Here is an 18,243-nt window from a genome sequence, read left to right on the forward strand (position 1 = left end):
CACCACATTGGAAGTGAAATTGAATGTCTATGTGATTAATAACTCGGACCATAGTTTAAGGTCATGTTGTACTTGATCACATAACCACAGGATACGTTTGGTATTTGGAAGAAACAAGAGACACTTCAATATCTCTTGCACTCAATAAAAACGTAAGACAACATTCTCAAATGACTTATTTAGTGTGCCATTTATGGAGTGGATAAACTATTTTTGTAGAGTTATATTATTTCTAGATATTTCATCTGCTAACACTTGACCTCAATCAGTGTTTACAAAGGGCAAATCACAAGTTACTAAAGGGCATATTGTTATAAAGACAAACAGTACTTAACGGTGAGAAGAATTAATATTGACATTGTTTTTAATTAACATTCTGCAATGACTTCTTGGAGACATATCTAAGGGATTTATTTGTTTGATGAAAGATGAAACACAGGTAGTTTTGCTTTTAAGAGCTGATAGAAGAATAAAAGTTCTGACATCATGGACAGACATGCAAAAGGGTAAGGGGTTAGTGAGTGGGAATGTTCAGCCCAGAGAGCAGCACAACTTTCAGAGATTTGGTGTTTGGTTGCCGGCTATATTAGAACAAATAACTGTACAATTTGATATTATGGGTTATTTGGTGGTTATTTGACTTCCCTTAATTTATTTGAGAAGTGTGGCCTCATTTTTTTGTGCAGCTAAATATATTTAATCTAAACCACATCTAATTGATAGACATATTTTAGTATAAACACATTTTTTAAATACACATTTCCGGGACACTTTATTTCCATTGTATTCTGACATCAACATGAAAGCAATTAAAGGAAAACATATTGTATGACAGTGATACATGAAAAAGGGCTTCCAATCCAAATGCTTTACATCAGATGGTGTTAACGTAACTTTGTTGGTTAACAAGCATTTAGAATCATTTGTATTATACAGAATATTTTAGATTATGGGGTCTAAACAGATGCAGTCTTGGCTGCCTTGGGGTCTGCGGGTGCTAAACTCTGCATCATCAGCCTCTGCTCTGCTTTCTGCTTCTGCACTTCCTGGAAGACCTGTGAAGAGACATGACAAAGTGTCAGTGGAAACACGAAATAACACCTTCAACGTGTGTGTCAGTTTGACACAGAAAGCTTGGGCGATGCTCTCTGAGACAAGATGCACAATTATTACACAAGTGTGGAATATAAGTTTAGGGTCTTTAGATATTTACTCCAATAGAGACCATAATTATACAATACTAATTTACAAATACACATTTTATTTGATCATGAATATAAAATATAGACAATAACAGAATAATGTGGATTTGTTTGATACCTTAATGCAGAGGGCCTTCTTAGCCAGCCAGCGGTGAGTGACCCTCCTGTAGTACTCGGGGGGGAAACTGTAGGTGATGCCCAGCTGCTCGCACACCTTCTCAAAAGCATCGTAGTTCACCAACCTCAGGTTTTTCAATAGCTTTTTCCTCCGATCAATATCCATGAGCATCCGCCTCTTGTTAGATTTGTCCTTGAATCAAATAACACATGGTACATTGGGCTTGGTGATTCGAAGAGGTTAGAATTTCAGGTAGTACTTCATTCCAGATGAAACTGAGATACCGTTCAACAAAAACTCTATTTAATCTTTGTGTACATTTAACCAATGTTTTACGTATGATGTAACATGGACATTTCCAACCATGGCTGCACTATACATGTTCTCATTTGGTGTGGGGGAGTACACAGGATATCCTGTTGCACACACACACACCAAAGGAAATGTGGAGACATTAACTGAAGCTTTTGTGGTGAAACCAACGTAAGGTATCGTACGTCATCTAAGAACAAGCCTTTCTTGTTTAGCGTGCGAGCGAGGGAGGACAAAAGGATGTTAAATGATGCTGATGTTACTCACCTTGTTATGTTTTTGCAAATGCTCCTGGAAGTTTCGGATTTTGGTAGTCAAAATAGCCACTGAGGGAAAAGACATAGAAAGGGAGACTGAATCAGTTAAAAGCTCGACATCCTTCGCCTGCTTTTCAGCGAACACACTATGAACAACATTGGAGAAACTCACCCCGGACTTCCACTGAGGTGTAGTCATTCTCATCCCTCTGGACTTTAGCAATCAGCTGTTCCTTTTTCAGCTGGAGCTTGTCACTCTAAAAACACATGAACACATAATATCAAAGTAATTGATATTGTTGATATCATCGGAAAACAAGAAAGCAGAGTAAAACATGATGATGCCAGTTTGGGGTCATTAGAACTTACATGGCTCGCCAGCTCCAATGACAGAAGTCTTTTGACAACATCATCAGTCCTGTTGATTGAAAAAAAACACTTTTATTAGAATAAATACAATAATGTAGATTCTTTGTGAATTTGGAATATACATTTTATTATTTTTTACTGATTTAATTAAAGGTACTGCATAAATGTGTGTTTACGTTTGCAAGAGGGGCACGGCTGCATAGCCACTCTTCAGCATTGTTGGAGGAAGATCACTGAGCTGGCTCTCAGGGCCTAAACGACAACCAAATGTTAGGATGAAAAGAGAGCGACCATTTTAAAATGACAAATCATGGTGTGTTGAAAACGCAGCTTCCTACCCGTCTTCTTTTTCTTTACAACACGAGCATAATGTCTCACTGGTGGCGCAATAGCAAAGCAACCTGCGAGAGGAGAGAGACAAATAATTACAAATGTGTAGTAAAAACACCACAAGTAAAACAACTTAGATAAAGGGATCAAAAGAAATGTGAGATAAGAGGCTCAACAGGTGGTGCCTGAAGAAGTGGATCAATAACAAAACTTGAAATATGATATTGTATTGCAAGACAATGAAAACATTTTTAGATACTCAACAAACTGGCTCAGCAAAGGATCAGTGGTGGCCATTAATATGAATGAACTGTGATCAAACTTCACATAATGATAAAGTTCTTATAATACTGAAACATCTGTGTCAGTTTCAACAACCACGCATGTCTTGACCTTCACAATTAGTTTGTATGTCTAGACATCTAAAAACAAATATCTTGCCCACACAAAACACATAACACAAAAGATGTTCCACCTCCGAAATACCGAAAGAAACCGAGCCCATAATCCATTTTAAATTATTGCAGGTATATCTATTTATTTAAGCGGTAGGACCAGGGTGATTCTCTTATCAAAACTGTCTGCTAAATTAGTATTTTATTTTTCAGCATGCCATTTATCATTAATACGATGCTTTCTCCGTTGGTTCATGTGAAACATTTGCATTCTGTTGCGTGAGAGTGAGTGTGGCCACAGGAAGATGATGCCAAACAAGATGATAAACAAGTTGAAAGCGCACGATTTGAAGAGCACAACCGCGATAATCTGTTGCACACACCAGATAAATTACACAGATAAGGTAAGAGGAAGGTGGTTTCAATATCAATATCATCACTAATGATGTAATTTCCTCAAAACACAGTGCTCTACTGACAATATGTACTGGCAGTTTGAATTATTTAAAGTGGACCTATAATGCTATATTTGAATAATATATTGTAGGGCCATACCTATATAAAACATGTCTGTGAATTTTTTTTTCAAAATACCAAACAGATCATGCATTTTAGCCATGCCTCATTTCGCTCTATTTGCTCTTTTTTAGCCCTGTTTTTGCAAGGGCTGAATCTGAGAGAAGTCTTCTTCGCTGCTTTTGTGGCAGACTACAGCGCCACCTACAGGCCTGGCATATGTACTACAGCGTCTCCAGCGCTTTCGAGCGGCAATGGCCGTGGCTGTCTCCTCCTGATTGGTGGATAGTTGCCCATATAGGCGGAGCTCCTCGTTCCTGACGTCAGAGAATCTTCAAATCTGTATCAGCTCCGTTACAGCCCCGTTTTTAGAGATTTGGGTACGGAGGAAAAGAGAGAGGGTTGTGTTTTCTGACACTTGGTGAGTTCCCTAACACACCGGGGACACACATTCATGTAAAAAAGACGTACAAAAGTGCATTTTGCATGATAGGTCCCCTTTAAATGGGGACAAAAACAAATTTGCAAGGCCAGCTACTTTTTAAATCTTATATTATAAATTGTGTTGCATTTGCGTCAGACATTAGTGTACATTTGTATATATAGATATATATCCTTTATTATATTAACCAGGTAAAAAGTCTCATTGAGATTAAAATATATGTTTCAAGAGTGACCTGGCCAAGATATATTTATTGTTTTACTCTCCACAAACATGCAACTGTAACTGTTATTAACGCGTTAACTTGACAGCCCTAGTGTTTTTGTTATTTTGGTTTTTATCTGCTGAACCTGACCGTGTCAGCCATCCTTAGTCGGCTTTTTCTGTTTGATATGACTTAACTGCTAGCACTAGTAGACATGAGGTGGCATTTGTGATAAATATTTCATTTAATATTTCATTGAATTTTGGGATATACTAACATTTCATTATGTGACATGTTGACTGTACTTAGTTTTTTTTTGTACTGTTCCGTGTTAACTCATATGTACAACTAGCCTAGCACTACTTTTTAATGCTTGATGGCATGCTAGGATAGATTCCTTTGTATTGTAATATACACACTAGTTTAATGATTGTTCTTCAAAGGTATTATTCAGTCTTAAAAAAATAATAGCCTACTGAATAGGCTACTCTACAGCAGTGAATGAAGGATGAGCCTAAAACATGGTCATGCATCCAAAATGTTTATTTTTAACAAAATAAACAAAAAATAATAAGCACTTTTTTTTTTTTAATTCAGCCTCATATGTCAGCCATGGCTGTTGCTGTTGCTGCTGCTGCTGGCGGAGGCTGCTGCTGCTGAAGGAGGGTGCTGCTGCTGGAGAAGGGTACTGCTGCTGGCGGAGGCTGCTGCTGCTGAAGGAGGGTGCTGCTGCTGTTGCTGCTGCTGCTGTTGCTGCTGCTGGAGGAGGGTGCTGCTGCTGAAGGAGGGTGCTGCTGCTGAAGGAGGGTGCTGCTGCTGGCAACGGCTGCAGGTGATGACTGCTGAAAGAAGAGGAGGCTGGAGGCTGCTGACGGTGTACCGGGAATGGAGATGCCAAGTACATCGATGGCAACGAGTAAGGTGTTTGGCAGTGGCCTAGATGTTATGACCTTCGGTGCAGAAGTCTGTTGGGTCTTCTTTGCCTTCTTACTCTGACTCTTGCTGCCAAGATACCCTTTACGTTTATCCTTCCCCTCAGCCCTGATGCACTTTGATGTAATCCTTAACCTCAGCCTGATGTATGTTGAGAGGATTTTTTTCTTCAGGTCATGGCATGAGGGAAGGTTGCTGTCCAGCAACATGGCTTCTTGTTCCAGCTGTGACACTGCATTTGAGGACTCCATGAGGGAATCGCTCATCCTCACACGGAACAGCTGCTCCACGTTCTGAACAAGGGTGAAAACCTCATCAGATGGACGGTAATCTGGCTCTAATTTGGTCTGTGTTGAAGATTTTTTTAAACTTTAGATTAATCAAAGTGTTTTTTTTAAAATGCCGAATTAATCCTTTTCTGGTTTACCAGAGCCTTCTCTGCTCTCTTTCTTAGTAATCTCTCCCTTCGCAGTTGTCTCATTAGATCCTCCACGTGAGCCCGGTCACAACTGGCCCTTGGCAGTCTGGTCCCTGGAGCACCTGACCCTGGCAAACTGGCCTCTTCATAGCTGACCCCTGACTGACTGGCTCCTGGCACACTGATCTCTGGTAAGGTAGCCTCTTGATTGTCGGCCCCTGACATACTGGCCCCTGGCAGTCTGCTGACATCTGTCTCACTCTCTCTGTCTGTTATGTCCCTTTCATTCCCTTGGAACTTCACCTCAATATCTCCCTGAATCTCTGTAACAATAACAAGGCAATCTTGCTGTTATATGTTACCATGGTTCAACAGGAGCTTCTGTAAATAGTTTTGTAAATAGTTTGAATATTTATCATAGTAATCATTTTCAGTCTCCCACTCTCTCAATTTAATTTATCGTTTCTTTGCCCCACCATATGTTTTGTTGTCCAAGGGCACTAATTTGGTCTGTGTTGAAGATTGTTTTAAGCTCTGATAAATAATAAAAATACAATTAAGAGAATATATATATATATATATATACTAGCATTAGATATTGGGCCATTACGGATACCTCTTTACTCTGGTTGTTAGTTCAATTAACTTATACACAGTGGTTTGTACAATGTACATTTATTAATTCTTAATATGTCACTTTATCTTAGGTAGCGCAATTGTGTCTCTAATGGCGCATTTCCACTGCAGCGGGTAGCCCCGTTTAAGCGTCCTGAACCGTCCTCAAGCGACCAGGCCAGTTTTTGGTGGCATTTCCATATAGCCTAGTACCGGCTAGCGGGTACTTTTTCCCTCTTTTTCCGGCCCCATAAAATCGTGGTTCTATCAGACCAGGCCAGGGCTGTGACGTCAACACTCGACTGCTGATTGGTCAGAGGGAATCGTCACAAGATCGCGCGCGAGATCATCCCTCGCGTCACATATATATATATATATATATCAAGAAGCAAGCTTGCAGCATTTTGTAAACGGAGGAGCTACAAAAATGGCAACGTCGAAGAAAAGCACACCGTGGTCGACCGAGGAGGTGACGACGTTCCTACATCTCATTGGGGATGATAAAATCCAGCGGGAGCTCTACGGAACAACGCGAAATGTGAAAGTGTTCCAGGATGTCTCTGCACAGATGTCCGAACGCGGATTTTCGAGGACTTTCCTGCGATGTAGGGAAAACGGCAACGGCTTTACTGGAGTCCCTGCAAGGTACGCTCACTTCTAACAAAGAAGTCTATTTTATCCTTACATTAATGTTCGACAACCCGTGCTTTTATGGAGCCCCGAATAGCTACATAGCTAGCCTAGGCAGATAGCCTTAGCTAGAGCTATTGTTTGCTAACACCATATGTGCCATTGTTTACGTTCAGTTTTTCTTTTCTATAGTTGTTGTTGCTATTTAGTATTGTGCTGCAGTAGTTTGTGGAATTAACAAGTCATTTTGCTGTTCTAGATGATTACATTAGGACTCGTGAGGAGGAACATTCCCGAACAACGGTTGATGGCAGTGTTCCGTCCACATCGTCATCGAATCCAGAACGGACCCCAGCCGAAGAATTGACACCAACTCAACCACCAACACCGAGTGCCATCACGACACCGCAGCGTGTGGTTCTAGGTAAGAAATAGAAATGGCAAAGCGACTGGAATTGTGTTTTGTTTTTTTAAACCTTGGATCATCCATCGTCAGTAATTAAAATAAGCTATACCACTGTGTGGAAATGCTCTGTTTCAATTAAAGTCTTAGCTAGTAAGCAGCTAGTACAGTTGTGTGTGACATCCTATCATATACATATATTTATATTCATTATCAACAGGCTGGACATAATGTAATTCACTTTCACAATCATTGTAAACATCTAGGGCCAGAACTTTCTGTAGTTCACCTTACTGTTGTTCTGTTTATACATGTTATTCTTATATCCTTGTGTGACCTGTACCTGTCCTGTGTGTTTTCCTTATTGCTAATTATTATCTTATTGTCACCCAGGCAAGAGGAAACGAGGAGGTGAGGATCGGGCCCAGCAGAAATGGCACCATGACTGGGCAGCCGACGTGGCCCGTCTCCTCCCTGATACTTCAAAAAACCTTAATAGTTATTGTACATATTATATATTTTTTATCTAGTTAATTTTTAAATGCAACATTTGTACTTCCTTGTTTATTTATTTTCTTTAAAATGTTCATTTTATATTTACAATTCCATGTATATTTATGCTGGCTGCAATACAGTTTTACATTTTTTATTTGTATTGTTTAATGGCATGCCTTTTTGATACAACATTTGTATTTTTATACTGCCATCAATAAAGTACTTCTTTGACTTATCTTATCTCTTGTTGATAATGAATGGCACCCAACATAAAAAAATCATAAACATACATGAATTTATAAAGCAATAACAAACACCATCAGTTAGGAAAAAGCCCCTTACTTTTAAGAGATTTAAAGCAAGAAATTGAGTTTGCTAGCTTGAGGTCCTCCTCTAAAACATTATTACATGTTTATTTTGTAATGGTATTAAGAATACATGATAAATACATAATACATGTAGAAATTTCTCAATTGTAATACCCTCGTTCTACTAGACTCAAACAACACATGTTATGCAGAGCACAGCATGTCAGCACCATGGATTTCACAATAAACAAGAAAACGATCGCTTTCACATCCTCCATGTTGTGTGTGTTTTGTGAGTTGTGTCGCATTGAAAATGACGCCACTGCAGTTTTACCCAGCGTCGCTCCGCCCAAAAAGTCGATCGTCCCGCCTACACTGCGTTGCTACCCCAGGTCCTAAACTGTAATGGAAATGCGCCACGGCCTTGGCCGGCCAGCGAGGCAGCCCGAGGCCTGAGCGAGGACGCTTAGGGACGCTTAAACGGGGCTACCCCGCTGCAGTGGAAATGCGCCATAAGGCTACCTTGGAGCGTTTAGGTTTAGGCCTAGTTATTAGGGTTAGTACCCTGGCGGCCGTAATCGATTATCGGTCGGCCTGGCTACCGATAATCGGCCGCCAGGCCGATCGATAATCGGCCGCTAGGCCGATCGATAATCGGCCGTGAGGCCGATCGATAATCGTCAGATTATCGGCCGACAGGCGGGTGTTGTGCACCATTTGATTGAATTTGTCAAGCTTTATATATCGCATTTTTCCCAGGAACACGCAGCAGTATTTCTTCAAATTTGGCACAAACTTTTATTTGGACTCGTGGATGAACTGACTTCATGCATTTTCTGGTACTGTATTTATAACATTTTGTCACAGGTAGTGTATATTATTTAATTCAACCTTAGGCTCCGCCGCCTCTATGGCGCTTCCACATTTCTGTATGATGTATTGGCACTTCAGGTTAGAGCATAATTGCTAGTTCTAGACTGCTTAAAGTTCTTATAATGACTACATCAGGCCGATTGTAATTGGCCAGTCAGATTATCGGTCGACCCCTAATTTAAACGCCATGGGGTTTGCGACAGGCCGATCGTAATCGGCCGACAGGCGACCCCTAATTTAAACGCTATGGGGTTTGCGTGCGTACAGAACCCTTAAATCGGTCGGCCTGGCGGCAGATTACGGTCGGCCTGGCGGCAGATTACGGTCGGCCTGGCGGCCGATTACCGGTCGGCCTGGTGGCCGATTACCGGTCGGCCTGGTGGCCGATTACCGGTCGGCCTGGTGGCCGATTACCGGTCGGCCTGGTGGCCGATTACCGGTCAGCCTGGTGGCCGATTACCGGTCGGCCGATTATCGGGGCCAATATTCCGCATTTGACCAATTATCGGTATCGGCCTTTTTTTAATCAAACTTTGGCTCTGATGCGGCCGTTTCTCTGGCTGCAGTCACCACTCTGTGTACACGAGCAATGTCCTCAGATTACAGGCAGGTGCGAAAGAACGCAAACACAGACTGAAGCAAGCAGCAGCGCTGAGCAGCAGAGCCATACATGTGTTAAACCATCCATCCATCCATCTTCTCCCGCTTATCCGTGGTCGGGTCGCGGGGGTAGCAGTTCCAGCAGAGAGCACCACATTTTATTTTCCCTGGCGACATCAACCAGCTCTGACTGGGGGATCCCAAGGCGCTCCCAGGCCAGCGAAGAGATATAATCCCTCCACCTGGTCCTAGGTCTACCCCTTGGTCTCTTCCCAGCTGGACGTGCCTGGAACACCTCCCTAGGGAGGCGCCCAGGTGGCATCCTAACTAGGTGCCCGAACCACCTCAACTGGCTCCTTTCAACGCGAAGGAGGAGCGGCTCAACTCCGAGTCCCTCCCTGATGACCAAACTTCTCATCTTATCCCTAAGGGAGACACCAGCCACCCTGCGGAGAAAACCCATCTCGGCCGCTTGTATCCGCGATCTCGTTCTTTCGGTCATGACCCATCCTTCATGACCATAGGTGAGGGTAGGAACGAAAATGGCCCGGTAGACAGAGAGCTTTGCCTTCTGGCTCAGCTCCCTTTTCGTCACAACGGTGCGGTAAAGCGACTGCAATACCGCTCCCGCTGCTCCGATTCTCTGGCCCATCTCACGCTCCATTGTTCCCTCACTCGAGAACAAGACCCCGAGATACTTGAACTCCTTCACTTGTGTTAAAACCGAAGTTCAATAAACATCCCTATCCCCTATGCTGAAGTTGCAAAAACACCACGATCTTATGATCCAATTCTATCAGTTTCCCAGTTACACAGGGACGTGGGAAGTCAGTCAGAGGGGGTGTGTGCAGCGTAGGGCTGTGCAATTAATTGTATTTTAATCGCGATTACGATTATGGCTTGCGACGATTATGAAAACAGCATAATTGACAAAATACGATTATTTTGCTGGGTGCGCTTTCACCCCTCCCTAATAGCCCACTCGGCAACGTGGGAGTGACATGTGTTGTGAGTGTTCAGCGCGAGCGAAGATGTCAGAACAAGAGCAGCAACTCGTTAAAAAGAAGGGTAAAACTATTTCCACTATTTGCAAATACTTTGCCATTACATTTCACATCGCTAAAGATATGTGCCCAGTTAGCACTGTTAGTAACCAGGGCTTCAAGCAACTTGTCAACACGTTGGACAAGCGTTACGCGATGCCGTCTGGGTATTATTTCAGCAGGTCTGCGCTGCCTGCACTATATGACAAATGCCGTGGGGAAGTTGAGAGAGATGTGGCTTCAGCTGACTACTTTGCTACCACAAGAGACCTATGGTCTAGCCCAGGGGTGCGCAACCAGTCGATCGCGAGATGTGTCTAAAAATAGAACAACAATATTCTGTTTTATCGTTAATGTCCTGTAACATAATCTTCCTGTGCCAGAATAATGCACTTGAACGCCTCAAAGCTTTGTGATTGGCCGGCGTCACCCCATGTGTCGGGGCGTGGCTGAGGGTCTTCAGTCCAGGTGGCAATATTGTCACCTGCCTGCGCTCATCTCTGAAACCAGACCATGTAAACAGGCTGGTGTTTCTTGCAAAAAATCTTTAAGAGATGACATGAGCAGCCCTACCAGCATTTGCCACGGTGGCCTAAACATTTTTATTTGGTCTTAAATTGTAGTTCAACATTTATTTCCTGTTACTTCTGGACCATGACGGTTGGCCAGCCTTCAACGTTTAACTGAGTGGAATATGTTTTACCAAAATGTTGGCTATATGTTAAGGAGTTTTCAGAAGGTTGTGACAGTGCACTGCATCGTATTTGATTTAATTTATTTTGGTCTAATTTATTTTTATTTATCATATTAATAATATATGTTTAGTATGGTTTTGGAAGTGCGCTCCAACATATTTGTTGATCTTGTTTATTGGTAAAATATTATTTGTTTTAAAGTTCAATAAATGGTCAATGAATAATCGTCAAAATAATCGTGATATCAATTATTGACCCAAATAATCGTGATTATGATTTTTGCCATAATCGCACAGCCCTAGTGCAGCGTCTCACAGCGGAGTAACTGTGGTGCGGAGGAGGGGGGGGGGGGGCTGCGAGTGGAGCCTCGCCGTTTTTCAGGTTGATATGTGAAGCTCATTAGCTAGCCAACATGTATCTAGCAAATGTTTAGCAAAATATTAGAAGTGAGGCTACGGGACTAACGTTAGGTCTACTAAAATAGCCTTTTAATGGTTTGCAAAACATTAGCTAGCACTAGTGTTTTGCAGTTGCTAGCAGCTTATTGGGATTTTATGCTAGATAGACAGATATAATAAATTAAGCATTATTGTTAGTTAAGCATGTCAGCCTGCAGCCCCACTTCTTGCAGGGCACAGAGATGAAACCAGTTGTAAGATGTTTAAAAGTTAATTAAACATAATATATGCTTAAATGCATTTCAAAGAAGTTGTGTTGAGTTGTGTTGGAGTTTGTGTTATTCTACATTTTGACACCAAGATTTTCTGATTTTACTGCAAATGTATATCGGTTCCAAATATCGGTTATCGGTCTCCTTGATTACTAATAATCGGTATCGGCCTTGAAAAAGCCATATCGGTCGATCCCTAGTTTAAATACGCATTTGCTTTCGGATGAACATTTTACAGAGCTGATTTCCAACCAAATTGACATATTTCTTAGCATTAACAAAACTCCGGACATTTCTGCATCTGTGTTATGGGAGACATTGAAAACTTATATGAGAGAGCAAATTATTTCCTATGTTAGCCATGAGAGGAAACAGAAAAGAGAGAGATTAACTGAACTAACGAGGCGTATTGCTCAACTGGATGACCTCTATTCCGTTTCACCAACTCCAGATGTGTATAAGGAATGCCTCATTCTTCGATCGGAATTTAATACGCTGACCGCACACCAGGCTGCTGCACTTCTTCTTAAGGCTAGAAGTAATTATTATGAACAGGGTGAAAAAGCTGGCAGATTACTGGCGCATCAATTACGACAGAATGTTGCCTCTTACCAGATTCCCAGAATCCAAACATCCTCGGACATTACGATCGATCCCCAAATAATTAATGATGAGTTTAGAGACTATTATACTTCGTTATACACATCTGAAACCAGCTCAGACACGCAGGATTTGGACAATATTTTTACCACCCTCGAAGTCCCTTTGATACATCCTGATATGACTGAGGATTTGGAGAAGCCAGTAACTGCTGTCGAACTCTCCGTTGCTATTGCATCGATGCAAGGCGGAAAATCTCCGGGGCCGGGCGGTTATCCACTGGAATTTTACAAGAATTTTCAACAGAAATAAGCCCCTGTTTTGATAGATATGTTTAGTGAATCATTTAATTCGACTAGTTTACCCCCAACGCTTAATCAGGCCTCTATCTCCCTCATTTTAAAAAGGAATAAGGATCCCCTTGCATGCTCCTCCTACCGACCAATCAGCTTGTTAAATGTGGATTTTAAATTACTGTCTAAAATGCTCGCTTTACGTTTGGAAACCGTGTTACCAACCATTATCTCTCCAGATCAAACCGGCTTCATCAAAAATAGGCATTCATTTTTTAACATAAGACGACTTTTTAACACAATCTACCGACCTTCCGCAAATTCTGTACCTGAAGCTGTGATATCTTTAGATGAAGAAAAGGCATTTGATCGTGTGGAGTGGAGGTATCTTTTTCAAACCTTGGAGAAATGTGGCTTTGGAATGAACTTTACCTCATGGGTGAAGCTATTGTACTCCTCTCCCCTAGCTTCAGTGAGAACGAATAATACGCACTCTGAATATTTCCCTCTCCACCGCTCCACCAGGCAGGGTTGTCCCTTGAGCCCTCTCTTATTTGCCTTAGCTATTGAGCTCCTCTCCATCGCTCTTCGTTGTGACCCCCGCATTAGAGGTATTTTCAGAAATGGGGTAGAACAGAGAGCTTCTCTTTACGCGGATGACCTTCTTCTTTATGTCTCTAATTTATCTGTGTCTGTCCCTGCAGCTCTCTCTATCCTTAGCTCATTTGGTGCTGTATCCGGTTATAAACTCAATTTAAGTAAAAGCGAATTGTTCCCTTTAAATAGAGCGGCGCGTGAGTTCCCTCTACATCAGGGATGGGCAACTTTGATGGTGGTGGGGGCCACATCATTGATGTACTGGCCACCAGGGGGCCGCAGATTCACTTGGAACACACACACAAAAATTCCATGTGTTGTATGTAATTATTAACAAATATACTGAGTCTGACATCTTCATTGACATTTTACAATCAAAGGGAACATCCTCTAATAAGCTCACTAAACAAATATCAGTTCACAGAAATGTTATTTCATTTTTACAAGTGGCATGTTTGTATTGAACAGGTTATTAAAAAAAACTATTTTAAACTATTGGAAAGCACAGAAAATGTGTGCGTATTGAGATTAACCATTAAGATGACATACACATGAAGTCATGAATACAAACCCAGACATTAGTTGTCTAACTTGAACCTAAAACACTTGTAGCCAGTCTCTGCATTCCCCTCATTCCACAATAAGGGGAATGTCAACACAGACACCCTTCAGCCCGCACTCTGCTGTTCCTCAGCGCCGCTCCCCCTCCCTCCCGCTGAAATTATGAATGAAAAGCGTAGTAATCATAGATAACACGGCAGGGTCCGTGACAGTTTGTTTTCATCTGATTTCAAATAAACAAAGTCTTGGTTTTAAGAATACTAAACTTGCGGGCCGCCATTTGCCCATCCCTGCTCTACATAGTCTACCATTTAAAATTGCACTACACAGCTTCACTTACCTCGGGATCCAGGTGACGATACATTTAAAGATCCTTATAAAGCTAATTTTGCCCCCCTTTTGTCCCGCGTACAGGAAGACTTCGACCGCTGGTCAGTGTTAAATCTGTCTCTGGTTGCCCGAATTAACTCTATAAAGATGAATATACTCCCCAAATCTCTATATTTATTTCAATGTGTGCCTATTTTCCTCACTAAAACTTTTTTGGGTAAAACTGACACTATTATTTCTAACTTTATTTGGAACAAGAAAACCCCAAGGATACGCAAGCAATTTTTACAGAGACCAAAGGCGCGGGGTGGACTTGCTCTGCCGAATTTGAGGTTCTGGCTGCAGTCTGACTCACAGCACTCTCTGCCTGTTTGGCTTGAAATGGAGGCTGCTTCCTGTAGTCCAGTATCTCTTTCAGCATTGGCTCACTCTCTCATTAAGACCCCCTCCTCTGCTTACACTAAAAATGTAATTGTCAAAGCAACCTTGAACATTTGGAATCAGTTCAGATGTTTCTTTGATCTCCAAACATACTCTACACTAGCCCCTTTAACTGCAAACCATGTTTTTCCTCCATCCTTAGTAGATGGCACATTTACTATTTGGTTTAACCAAGGCGTTAAAACATTCAAAGACCTTTATATTCACAACACATTTGCCTCTTTCCAACAGCTATTTGATACATTTGCACCTAGGCAACATTTCTTCAGGTATCTACAGATTCGCAGTTTTGTTAATAATAGATTTCCTCAGTTTCCTAATCACCCAACTGCTTCGCCGCTAGACACACTCCTTAGGCCGTTACCTACTCTGAAGGGAATGATGACGTGTATTTACGCTCAGATTTATTCTCTTCGTTTGGTTACCCTGAACTCCATTAAATCTCTTTGGGAAACAGATCTTGGGGAGGAGATTTCAGAAGAACTTTGGGAAAAAGCCCTTGCTAATGTACACAAATCTTCTATGTGTGCTAGACATGGACTGATTCAGTGCAAAGTAGTACATCGCACACACTTCACTAAGCTCAGGCTCTCTAAAATATATAAGGAAGTGGATCCAACTTGTGACAGATGTAGCCAAGCACCGGCGAGTCACGCACACATGTACTGGTCTTGTCCGGTCTTACACTCTTATTGGACTGACATCTTTATATCACTGTCAGAAATTACTGGAAAACCGGTCGCTCCTAATGATATGACCGCACTGTTTGGTGTAACCCCACCCACATGGCCACTCTCTTCTCTGGAGACAGCCTTCATAGCCTTTGTTACCTTACTAGCCAGACGCCTGATATTGCTCATGTGGAAGTCTCCAACATCCCCTTCACACACCTCGTGGTTAAAAGAAGTCCTAAATTCAGCCAAACTCGAGAAAATAAGGTGCATACTGAGGGGCTCCTTGGGGAAATTCCACAAGATGTGGAACCCCTTCTACAAGTATATACGGGAGCTGGACATGCCGGATGTCTCTGTACAATAGGGTGGTGGACCTGCGGTGTTAAACTGTGATTAGCGGGCGGCTGACTGACCAACAAGTGCTGTGTTTTTATTTTTATTTGATATATTTGGTCTTTTTGTTTCAATTATACACATTATTTGATCTCTAAATTGCATTATGGTATTAATAATGGACTTAGACTCAGAGCCTTTAGATTCTGACTTTGTTTTTGTTGTCCTGTCGCAGTCCATTTTTTGTTTTGTTTTATTCATTTATTTTTTGTTTTGTCTTTTATCCTGTCGGACTCAGATCACAATGTTGTCATCCTAACTTGTTTACCAACTGCTATTGCGTTGTCTGTCTGGCTGTTTGTTGATAAAAAAATAAAATAAAAAGTTTTTTTTTTAAAAAGGAAGGGCGTTTGGAACTATCCCGGCATACATAAACCACGTGACCGGCTGGCGGCGACATCAAAGAGTGTCGTAACCCTTATCTCTCTAGCCCAGGGGTGCCCAACCAGTCGATCGCGAGATGTGTCTAAAAATAGAACCGTCAACAGGAGTGACAGTCCGCACACACAAGACCGCAATTATGGCAGAAGCAAAAAAGCCCAAAATATATAATTTCACTCCGAGTGGGAGGATGATTATTTTTGTATATTTTCCAATTCAAAGTCCATCTGTCTCATCTGCGAGCGTGGCTTTATCGAAGAAGGGTAATTTAGGAGCGGCATTTCAAAACAGTGCAGGAATTCCCTCCTAATTCTGCCCTACGCTCCCAAAAGGGGAGGGGCCTGAAAGGACAGCTAAATGCACAGCAGTCCATTTTCACCAGGCCCAACAACAAGAGCAAGGCTGCTAGCATTGCATCTTATCGTGTCAGTCACGTTCTTGCGAAACACATGAAGTCTTTCAAAGACGGCGAAGTTGTGAAAGAAGCATTCCTGGAGGCTGCCGACGCGCTTTTGGGGGACAGTAAAAATAACAGTAGCATTTCAACAGGTTTTTGATATAATAAAAACTCAAGTTAGATACCGTTATTAATCAGCTGTAAGTTTTAGTTTGTTTGAACTTATTCATTATAATTATTGTACAAAATGGTATAAGAATGCAAACTTAAATTGATTATAGTCTATTATCAATTCAGGTTAAGAAACTAGTGTTGCTTGCATCCTATTTTAAAGGCATTTCTTTTTATAATCAAATAAAATGCTACAAAAAAGGGTTTGATTCTATTAATTTTGTCTTTTTTATTGCACTGTTGCAGCAGATTCCTGTGTAGCTTCAGATCTCAGTTGTCTTATTAGTAAGCCTAATTTATACTTTTGTAGCAAAACTATTTTTATATAATGTCAAAGAAAGGGTTCAGAGTATTTTCTTTTTTCCTGTGTCATATGTGGCAGCACTGTTCAATGTTTCTTGAAAACATTACCCACTGTAGTATGTGACGTGTGAATAAACTCCAACTCTGTATCAACAACACTGTTGTGTAACTTCAGTTACATACTTGTATGTGTGTAGATTAGAAAGAGGTGAGATAAAGGATCTGCAGTATTTTATGAAGTATTAATCGTACAAAGGTCCGTTTTATACAAGTAGAAGTGTGTATTTACCTGGCAGTAGGCTGTCAGTAATGGCTACGCCTCTCTATTTGGACTGGTAGATTTCGGCAGACTGGCAACTTTAAAAGTAGCTCTCGGTTCAAAAAAGGTTGGGCACCCCTGCTCTAGCCAGATAATACATCAGATCGAGCAGATTAATACACACTTAGTGATGAAGCAACACACCTGCACACACTTCTGCATGAGTGGGTCCATATGTAGTTAATAATGTAAGAATATTTAGCAACTAAAACAGCCAGGTTTAATATTATAAATGCATTAGCCAGCTTCTTCTTGATATGTGTAAATCATTGTCTAATCATAGTTCCTGTCGCCTACAAATAACTGTATTAAGAGATTGTCTTCTCCCCTCTCATTTCCATCATGGGCTACAACACCTGCGTAAAGTGTTCATGGTTTTGTTTTATAGGGTGTGCATGTTTTATAATAATTGAAGGGTATAAACTAATAAATAAATACAACTCACCGCCTGTGAGTCTCGGTGCTGCTGTCAGCGCAGAGCAGCCGCTCCCTCGGAAAACACCGACTGAAGACTTCAGGACGGTTTGCAGAGCAATGTTAGCTAACATGGTGGTCAGGATAGGTCACAAAGTGGGTTTTAAACTCACAAAAAAGGATTTAAATGTGGCAGGAGATCACACTCGACCCCTATACGAGGCTCGCCATTTTGTCTAGACCAAACAAGCTGAGTGAGGATGAGGCACGTTTTTTGCAAGGCTGCGCAAGTAATCACAGAGCACATCGATAGAAACAATGAATGAGGAGTGATGTCGGTTTTTGTCTTGAAAAATAAAAGTTAAACGAGCTTGGGACTCTCTTTTCCTCTACTAATTTATTTTAAATTTAAAAATAGTTTGCTAATCACTAAATCATTGTTTTTAATTATTTTGTGAATGTTCTTGTGAGTGGCTTATAAGTTGTTGTGGTGGAATGTGCTTTTAATACAAAACTACAACTCATATCATAGCAGTATGT

General features: G+C 41.4%; 1 protein-coding gene across 1 annotated transcript; it reads right to left on the bottom strand.

Annotated features, from left to right (window-relative positions):
• Nucleotides 1–346: 346 nt before the first annotated feature.
• mrps15 (mitochondrial ribosomal protein S15) lies at nt 347–17,961 on the bottom strand. The gene is made up of 8 exons (XM_034102721.2): nt 17,735–17,961; nt 2,597–2,659; nt 2,435–2,510; nt 2,259–2,307; nt 2,062–2,146; nt 1,900–1,958; nt 1,321–1,512; nt 347–1,055 (listed from the first exon to the last, which is right to left on the bottom strand). Exons 1-8 carry the CDS (start codon nt 17,835–17,837, stop codon nt 957–959), a joined length of 726 nt encoding a protein of 241 aa, XP_033958612.1. The 5' UTR covers nt 17,838–17,961; the 3' UTR covers nt 347–956.
• Between the last annotated feature and the right edge of the window lie 282 nt (nt 17,962–18,243).

This window comes from Pseudochaenichthys georgianus, chromosome 16 (genome assembly GCF_902827115.2).
Source record: "Pseudochaenichthys georgianus chromosome 16, fPseGeo1.2, whole genome shotgun sequence".
In the NCBI taxonomy this organism is placed as follows: Eukaryota; Metazoa; Chordata; class Actinopteri; order Perciformes; family Channichthyidae; genus Pseudochaenichthys; species Pseudochaenichthys georgianus.

Excerpts from the sequence above, each read along its gene's own strand:
- mrps15 (XM_034102721.2), bottom strand. The coding sequence starts at position 17,837 with ATGTTAGCTAACATTGCTCTGCAAACCGTCCTGAAGTCTTCAGTCGGT. Across the intron at positions 2,660-17,734 it reads AGCACCGAGACTCACAGGCG|GTTGCTTTGCTATTGCGCCA; the intron begins GTGAGTTGTATT and ends CTCCTCTCGCAG. Across the intron at positions 2,308-2,434 it reads GCCGTGCCCCTCTTGCAAAC|GACTGATGATGTTGTCAAAA; the intron begins GTAAACACACAT and ends TTCAATCAACAG.